A 9,483-nucleotide genomic window follows, 5' to 3' on the forward strand; every position below is an offset into this window, starting at 1 on the left:
TTGGTGTCTCACAGGAGAGTGGGGGACAGTTAAATTGTATGTCAGGACAGGGTGACTGCAGATTTGAATTGACCTCTGTTGTTGTCGTCAAATTAATTTATCTATCCATCCATGCTATTAGCCAGACTAATAACACACAGTACATAAAGCTGTCATCATGTGACCATAAACAACAATCATTTAAATGCATCAGTCATTTGTACAACTATACTATAATGAAAGCTCACATTGTGTATTTAAACTATGGGCTAGTAAGTCTGTGGGAATGCTGCAGCTGTAACGGAAGAACAAACTATTTCCCAAAACACTTGGTTTGAATTTTAAATAATGAAACTGTAGTTTTGTTCCTATTTTACAAGCATGTAAGCCTGGTCACTCCATTAATAACCGATAAACTGCAGTGTCCATATCAATCACTGGCATAGGTGAGTGAATGAGCACACACAGACTGCACTGTAAGAGCTGCCCTGTTTAAAACAACATTTATTCTTCCAAAGATAAATTGAGTGCATAATTTACCTGTTACTGTGACCACAGTAATAGTTTTAGGATACTTGAAAACAAACGACCTTATCGCTGTGAAGCTCTGCATTGCCCCCCCGCCAATCCTTGTTTATACTACTGAATTAAACCGTTTCCTGTCCGATTACAGCGTCCTCAAATTGTTTCTGTTTACAGTCTCTTTCGCATGAGCTACAAAATTAAGGCGAACTAACAAGAAGATATGCCCTCAGTTAGCAACTGACATTTCGGTACAGCTACATAACACGCAGCTTTCCACCAGGAAGTACCGCCTACCTATAGAAGAAATCCTATTGGTTCTCCTTGTGAATGAGCTGAGCTTCTAATTTATGTTTTCAAGCATTAAACTTTAAAAGTGCTTTACTAAAGAAAAATGGCATTACATTTAACGTTAAAACATTCACAAAATTAAAATATATTTAAATGGGAAGTGAATTAATAAAATAAATGAAATTATAACAGTAGCAAAAGCAATTATTATCACCCTATCTCTTTGTCATCTTTATCAATTTAATTTTTCCAAGACTGAGTAGAAGTTCAATTTTAAAATGTTAAAAAGGTGAGTTTTAAAAATCAAAGATGAATATCTTAAAAGCAACATCAGTTGATGCTTTTAAGATGTTCATCTTTGTTGGCTATCTGTTGCTATCTTTTTCAGCTAAGTAGTACGGGGCATTTACAGACAAGTACAAAAATCTTAAAATGTCTCCTTAAACTTACTGGAAGCTAGTGATATTGATGATGTTTAATGATGATGGCTGATGTCCAAGTAATGGTATTCTGTCATAACACACGCACACGCACGCACACACACACACACACACACTGCATTGTAGACTTTCATCTTGTGTTGGGGTTAATGCGTGTCTATATCATAATGTTTTCTGAATTTTATTACGAAGGCCAAAGTCTGAAATGAAATTCCGACAAATCGTCCAGCAGAGGTCCCTGTAGGCTCACCAACACAGTCTCAGTGCCTTCTAAAGGAGTCCAGCAGAGGGTGCACAGCATTTTAGGCTCCAGACTAGGTTTTATTTTTTATATCCACAGTAACCAATCTGAGAACACAGGGAAAGTACTTTATATAGCATCAAATTATATCCCAAACTCCTATGAACAAATTAAGATGTGTCTCTGCTGCTGTATAATCAGACAAAAGAAGAAACCTAGCAGCAGCACCAAGATGACAGTAATAACAGCATTACACACTCAGATCTAAATTAAAGCCTGATTGCAGCTGCAGCTGAGCAAGTGACTCTTGATATAAAAAAAAACAAGTACCTTTGCTTATTGATGAGAGTGAAGATTGAATGTGTCAGGCCAATAACTAATCTCCTTTCTCCTAACTTTAAAGCACAACTGGGCCTAACGTTATGAATCTGGACGAGGACTTAATACAGAGATTTGGCGTTGGGGTTTAAAGGGTGACATCTGAGAGTGACTGTTAAAACTCAGGAGAAATGCAGTTTTAACTGTGTCTGTGAAGGTGGGCAGCATGTCTACATAGTATAAGTTCAGAGGTCACTGTAGAAAGTCAAAGATTATGGAACTGTCACTGTCCCTCTCTGACCGCCAACATATTCTGCATTACAGTCTCTCATTACATGTGCAGGAAAAAACTGCATTTCAGGCACAAAAAAAAATAATGGTTGCCCTTTCACCGATCTTCTGAATGTTATAAACATTAGTTAAGGAATGTTATTTTTTTCCTGCGGCTCAATATGTATTTTTATAGATTACCACATTTTATTATTAGGCCTTCGCATATCTAACATTTCTCAATGCTAATGCCCTATTCTCAAATGAAAGAGTCCTTCAGAGGTGACCTGGCTGTCTCTTTTGCTGGCTCACCACCAAGCCTGTCATGTGACTGCTCTGCACACTTCCCAATCTCTCTCCCAGTATGGTAACCTTCCCCTGCTAAAATTAGAGAGCCCTCTGCCGAGACATTTTGGAATGTGACTATCCTGTACCCGACCCTGCAGATGATATGGGATCTCTACAAATTTAATTTAATGTTTACCTGAGTTAACTCCTGCTCCACCATAATAAGTATCTGTTATTTTTCTTACTAATAAAGCCACCGTTATAAAAGAGATGTGTGTAAAAGTGGTTAAGATGGCACCTCAAACTGCAAAAAATGTCATTTATGACTCTTTCTGTTCTCTGGGTCCTGTATCCTGTTCTAACAATACATCCATGGTGCCTCCTTGCCTGTGACTCATTGCATAAATCTTCTAGTTAGTATTTATTATGAAATAGGAAATATTTTATCACTTAATTTACCACAATGACACTAATACTAGCCTTTACCTTTTCCCTAGAAAAATAATAAACATTATTTTAAATAAAGTGCTTTCATTTTAAATAATTTTGCCTGTTTTGTTGTCAGTATTCTAACCTCTCACATGTGTGTAATACATTCATTGAATAAATACATTCCAATCAAAAGGATGCCTAGAAGTAATTAGCTAGCCAATCACAGCATAGTAGGGCAGGACTTGATGCAAAACAGGTGGGAAAAGAAATAACATTGTCTAGACCTTGGAGAAGCGTTGTATGGAAAGCCAAGCAGTTCAAAAACACATGATTTTATTTTAACACATTAACAACACGCTCACAACAGGCTTCCTCCATGCCGCCCTCCCGGCTCCCCCTGCTCCTCACCTCACCGCCTGCGCCTCGCCTGCTCCTCGGTCCTCCATGTCCACGTCCCCTGGCATCCACCTCTCCTCCATCACCTCTTCCCTAGCCCCCTCTGTAAACACTCAATGAACCTCCTTCCCTCTGAGCGCTGCATTTGGGTCTGTTCTGTCCAGTCTTATAACACTTACCTTGCTGTCAGATATAATTTCCTTTATACAGTGCAAAGCCAAGTTGCGGTTATACATGCTGAAATTCTAAAGTTGAGAAAGTGTAGTTCCAAAGGAAAAAGCTGTCTGAAAACAAAGAGCTGTAAATATTCTAAAAATAGTGTACTGACATCTGTTTGCCTCAGGTGCATTCAATCAGCTGATTGTTTCTTTTTGCCTCACTGACCCCCATGACTCCCTCAATAACAGGTCACCATGGTAGCAATTTTTCAATCACATGGTAGCCTAAAGCATATGATGCTTTACGATCTATTTTACTCTAAATGGGGCCATCATTTATAAAATGAACATCATCAGAATCAGCTTTATTTGCCAGGTATGTGTACACATAAGAGGAATTTGACACAGGATTGTACATTGCTCACGATGTGCTTACTTATAAAATAATACAAAAATAATACAATAATAAAATCACACACAGGCTACAGTTTAGAGAACACATATATATACACCATAAACAAAACCAATATAGACAGATTGAGACAATAGTGCAATGAGAAGAGTGTAAAGAATGCAGGAGTAAAATTATTATCACTATTATGTACATGTTGGAGGTGGATGAGATATACAGGTACACATACACGCATACATGTACACAGTGTGATGGGGCATAGTGCAAAGGATGCTGGAATAAATAAGTATTATGCGCAGGTGTTATGTACTTGAGGTAGGTGGTATACAGTATATACACAATATAAAAATGACAACATGAACAGTATGAACAGCTCTGAAATAGAGAATTATGAATAAATAATAAGTGGTAACATAGTAAACAGGTGGCTGATAAGAGAGGCGCTGTGCAGAGCTGACTTAATGTGATGCATGCTGGACTTAAAACAAGGCATGCTGGTTAGAAATTGTGTCCGACTTTCGCTGGCACTGCAAAACGTCACCGTGTCACATGACATCAAAACCTTGCGGGAGCAAGGCGTTTGCAGGCGCCGAGTCCGGCGGCCGCAGTTGCTTTTCCCCGACTGCACCAAGCTGGAACCACACTATTGCCTGGTCTCGCGATATTTTTCTTTGCAAATTCCGCGAGATCAGTCATTGATCTCAGCTCACAGTAAGCTGCTGCAGGTAGAATGTGTCCAACTTGACGCCGCCGTTTTTATACCCCGCCCCTGCAGTCACCTGCAGCTCTCATTAGACGATCAAGTCGGCGAAAGTCAGCTGCCATCATCTCGAATGCACCTTCTGTTGGTTTTGGCATACAGTGCTCTGTAGCGCCTACCAGAGGGGAGAAGCTGGAAAAGGTCCGGGGTGAGATGGATCTGCAGTGATGTTTCCTGCCCATTTCCTGACTCTGGAAATGTATAAGTCCTCGATGGAGGGCAGGTTGGCACTGGTGATTTTTTCTGCAGTACTGACTGTCCGTTGTAGTCTGCTCTCGTCCTTTTTGGTGGCATATCCAAACCAGACAGTAATGGACATGAGGGCATGAGGACAGACTGAATGATGGCTGTGTAAAAGTGGATCAGCAGCTCCTTAGGCAGGTTGAGCTTCCTGAGCTGGCTAACTTTGGTGCAGAGGATGTCCGGGATGATGGTGTTGAATGCCGAGCTGAAGTCCAAGAACATGATCCTTGCATATGTCTCTGAAATGTCGAGGTGTTGCAGGATGTAATGCAGTCCCAAGTTGACTGTATCATCCACTGACCTATTGCCTGCTGACCTGTAGGCAAACTGCAGGGGTCCAGCAAGGGACCTGTAATGTCCTTCAGGTGGGCCAACACCAGTCTTTCAAAGGACTTCATGTCTACAGATGTCAGGACGACAGGCCTGTAGTCATTTAATCCAGAGATGGAGGGTTTTTGGGGGATTGGGATTATTGTGGAGCTTTTGAAGCAGGAGGGAACTTCACACAGCTCCAGTGATCTGTTGAAGATCCGTGTGAAGATGGGGGCAGGCTGGTCTGCACAGATTTTCAGGCAGGATGGAGACACACCATCTGGTCCAGGAACCTTCCTGATCTTCTGCACACATCCTCTTCACAGATCATGAGTGCAGGTGAGGGGTCAGAGAGGGGGGTTGACAGCATGGCAGTGGCGGAAGATGATTGTTTGAAGATGGTGTTGGAGTGGTTGAGAGGTGTAACTGTGGGCTTATCAAACCTACAGTAAAAAAGTGTCTACAGGCCTGTTCTTGTACAGCTGGGTAGGTCTCTATTCATTATTACAATCATTAAAAAGCAGAACAGTAGGGCTTTATTACGTTACATTCAGTAGGAAGTTAGCAAGCGTTAGCTAACATTACATTAGGAACGATCCGCAGCAGACATTTTTCTGGATTTATTTCAGGTTTTGGAAAGAGAATAAATTGTACTTTCAACCTCTCTGGGTAGCAACTGTAACTATTACAAGTCCCCCAGGAACAGCGTTTGACCATATCTAAGAAAAATACAGCAAAAAAAAGCTAGAAAACTACTCTTTTTGCATTAGAGTCAATGGAGTGCATCCATGAAAGTGTCGGACCTCAGTTAGAGTGAGTCCTATACTGCGCTGTGATTAGCCAGCTGTGTATTTGGGGCATGGCTTAGCAAAGGGTCAGTTGAGAGCATAAATTCATTAGGAATGTGTTCAATGAGGTAATAAATCAAGTTATTAGTAGGGTCATTTTGTCATAGACTCCAATGCAATGAGTTCTTTTTGCAAACAGTGGAGTCGCCCCCTACTGTCCGTTAGAAAGAATGCAGGTATTACAGGCATGTAAGTGGCTTCGGTTTTCCCAGAGGTTAAAAAAATCACGTATTTTTGAATTGCTTGGCTTGCCATAGTTAACTGCTGGCGTTTAACCGTAGTATAGTTTCTGTCCCTCCTCTGACTGTGACTAATGACGCGACGACCCGGGGGGGGCGGTGCTGGTAGTTCTGCTCACTATAATCCCGAGTACCTCGGATCGCTTCGCCCCCTCGCTGCTCTGAGTTTCGTCGAGTGTCAACCGCAAAGTGATTCGGCCCGGGGACAGACATGGCTGGATATTTGAAAGTCCTCAGCTCTCTTTCGAGATCTGCCGCTGCTTTTTCCAGAAACCCCGCGGTGCTTGCGCCGGCTGCAAATTGCCAGACTTTACCTCAAAGAAACTGTGAGTGGAGACAAATAGAAGGCTAACTGGGGTCACCCTCAGCATCTTTATGTCTGTCGTTTAACTGCTGTTTGACCTAGATTTCAGTTAAGATGAGGCCTTTTAATTTAGCAAGATAATGTACGTTAATATCAGCCTAGCCAGAGACCGACGAAATCAGCCAGCCGTTAGAAGCCGGTGGCGCCGTGCTACGCAGCTATGCTAGCCAAGTTGCGTGTGCTGTTGGTCGACTGGGATGCTGCTAATGTTTTTAATGGTTATTTAGGCTTAGGGGCAACGATGCTCCAAATGCTTCCGAGTGTCTAAATGTTTGTTTTATGCCTGGTCGAGCGCAGGTTGTTTACATAATCAGGAGGCTGTTAAACGTCGAGAGATATGAGGGCCTAGAAAGCAAAACCGACTGTCTTTGTCTTATTACCCATCCAAAGTTTGAGGAACAGTTGATGACAATGCGAAGCTATGTGGTCACATAAATTAATTAAAACTGTAACAGTCAAGAATATACTAAGAAAACAAATGTGCCTGGGCAAGTTTACATCCTGGTAAACCTTGTAAGAAGAAATTAATCAAGGAGAAAATGTGCGGTGCATAAACTGGCAGCCGATGAATCAAACGCATCTTCCGTTTTTTTTAGCTGCCTGTGCGGAAACGTCGGTGCTCGCGACTGGGGATCATTGTTCTCAGTCAAGATAAAGTTAAATCGGTTGTGCAGATCCAAACTGACTAAGGTGCTCTTCAGCCGTCATGTTAGTGCGCCTCTGACCTGAAAAACTTTTCACAAGGTCAGCCACCGCATACGAGACTCCGCTATAAGGAGCAATGGCTGCCGCTGCCAGTGCTCAGTCTGTCCTACACAATGTTTTCCATCGGGTTTACATTCACTCTGCTGCGTATTTACTTTAACACTTCAGACCCTAGCGTTGTGGCTGTAAAACCCTGTGCGACTTGTTAGTTTTATGCTGGCCATATAAACGTTTACAATTTAGATTTTCATTTATGTTGGAGCCAGAAGAGCAGCCTAAGTAAATCAGTTGCGTTTTAGTCTGTGATTTGGAGCAGGGATCCAGATTCATCACGTGGACTCCTAAATTTCATACAGCAGGAATTTGCGCTGGTGTTGTAGATGTGTCTCCACGCAACCCAAACTAGCACCACAAGTTCCCTTTTATAAAATGGTGGGTCAGATGAAGGGCATGATAGAGAATGATAGGAGCCCAGTTTGCGCCTCAGGTAGAAGAAACAACCCATGCTTTTAAAGCAGATGGTCTTACTTGCAATAGGTGAAACGTTTGTTTGGTGTTTAATTAAGAAAGTGGCAGGGATGTGATTTTCAGAGCAAGTTTGAGAATGTAAGATTGACGAAGCTTCATTTCTCTTTTTAAATTGCAGTCACAATGAGCTTAGGGGTCTTTGCCAGCACAACAGCTGTTTGCTTCAATTACATGCCCTTTTTAAATTTCACTGTGCTCATAAAATTGGCCATGCGAAGAGAAGGTGTAATGCTCCCGTTACAGTTCAGTTCTCATATTGGCTTTAAATCCCTGATCTTCAGATAGGGTATTTGAAACTACTATATACTGAAAGTTGGCACTGAATGCAAGGTTTGATTGTTTGCCTTCTTTACTTATTCTTTCATCAGATATTTCCTGGTTTTAAGGAATGATTTGGTAATTTTTACACTGCAGATTTATCCCCAATGCATGTACAAATGATGTGGCAGGCAGGCTCACATGACTGTTTCAGCTCGCCCTTCAGCGTCCAAAACTATTCAGACATTACATAACTACTCAGCTCCCTGCTGCACTCCCCTCCCCCTGCACTGTGATAGTAGAGTCCTGTTTTAGCAGATTTAGGTTAAACAAGTTAGAAAGGATGCCAAGCAGTAGCTGTTAATGACATACCCATAATGCACTGTGGCAGAAACTGTACTGTTGGAATAGCAGATGGCGAATCACAAAGTCTGTTATTAAATTAACAAAAATCCTGTTCACCTTTGGTTTGAAAAAGCAGATTTTTATTCTGTTATTTGATGGACTGTTTTCAGTCGTAGCGGCTAATGATTCTTTTCATTATTGATTAATCTACCAATTACTTTATCAGTTTTATCATTTAGTTTATAAAATAGTAAGGCATGCCCATCAAAAAATGAATCTCAAGTTTGCTTCTTCAGATTGCTTTGTTTGTCAAACCAACAGTAAAGTTAGTGGACTAAATGATTAATCGACTAATTGTTTCATCTCAAATGACAGAATGTCTATACAAGTAATAGGTGGGCAAAATTACCTACAATTTATGCCATGGTAGGCCTGGGCTATGTGTTAATTATCACGATAAATGTCAAATCATTATATCAAGTTTTAAGGCTGATTTTTGCTCCTGAATGAAAGTTGAAGAAACCAGATGGTGAATTGTGGTTTTAAGCTATTCTTTATAATAATAATAATAATCCTTATTTGTAGAGCACTTTTCAAAAACAAGTTACAAAGTGCTTTAACAAGTGTAAAGAATAATACAAAAAACAAGATAAGGGCATGAAAACATTGAAAAGACTAAAATACAGATTAATATAAAATTAGTAAAATAAAAGGGATAAAATAAAGTCAAATAAGATCGGGAAAGGCTCTCCTATAAAAGTATGTTTTAAGAAGGGACTTAAAAGAGTTCACTGACTCAGCCGACCTGATTTCCTCGGGCAGGCTGTTCCAGAGCCTCGGGGCCCTGACAGCAAACGCTCTGTCCCCTTTAGTTTTCAGTCGAGACTCTGGAACAGACAACAGACCTCTGCCCGAGGATCTCAAGGTACGTGCTGGTGTGTATGGGACTAAAAGGTCAGAAATATAACAAGGCGAGAGGCCATGAAGAGCTTTAAAAGTGATCAATAGAATTTTAAAGTCAATTCTAAAACATACTGGGAGCCAGTGTAATGAAGCTAAAATAGGAGTAATGTGGTCATATTTCTTTGTTCTGGTTAAAAACCTGGCAGCTGAGTTCTGGACAGTCTGGAGTCG

At 41.0% G+C, this 9,483-nt stretch overlaps 1 protein-coding gene across 8 annotated transcripts in view; it reads right to left on the reverse strand.

The window, feature by feature from the left end:
- Positions 1 to 774, reverse strand: part of LOC123961794 (retinol dehydrogenase 13-like) — a 51,113-nt gene extending 50,339 nt beyond the window's left edge. For all 8 annotated transcript variants that reach the window (XR_006822785.1, XM_046037491.1, XM_046037497.1 and 5 more), the window contains exon 1: positions 520 to 774. Coding sequence is in view for 6 of the 8 variants with exons in the window: in XM_046037491.1 (XP_045893447.1) it covers positions 520 to 592 (73 nt within the window). In the remaining 2 variants the exon portion in view is untranslated. The remainder of the gene's footprint in view (positions 1 to 519) is intronic.
- Between the last annotated feature and the right edge of the window lie 8,709 nt (positions 775 to 9,483).

Source organism: Micropterus dolomieu, linkage group LG22, assembly GCF_021292245.1.
Source record: "Micropterus dolomieu isolate WLL.071019.BEF.003 ecotype Adirondacks linkage group LG22, ASM2129224v1, whole genome shotgun sequence".
In the NCBI taxonomy this organism is placed as follows: domain Eukaryota; kingdom Metazoa; phylum Chordata; class Actinopteri; order Centrarchiformes; family Centrarchidae; genus Micropterus; species Micropterus dolomieu.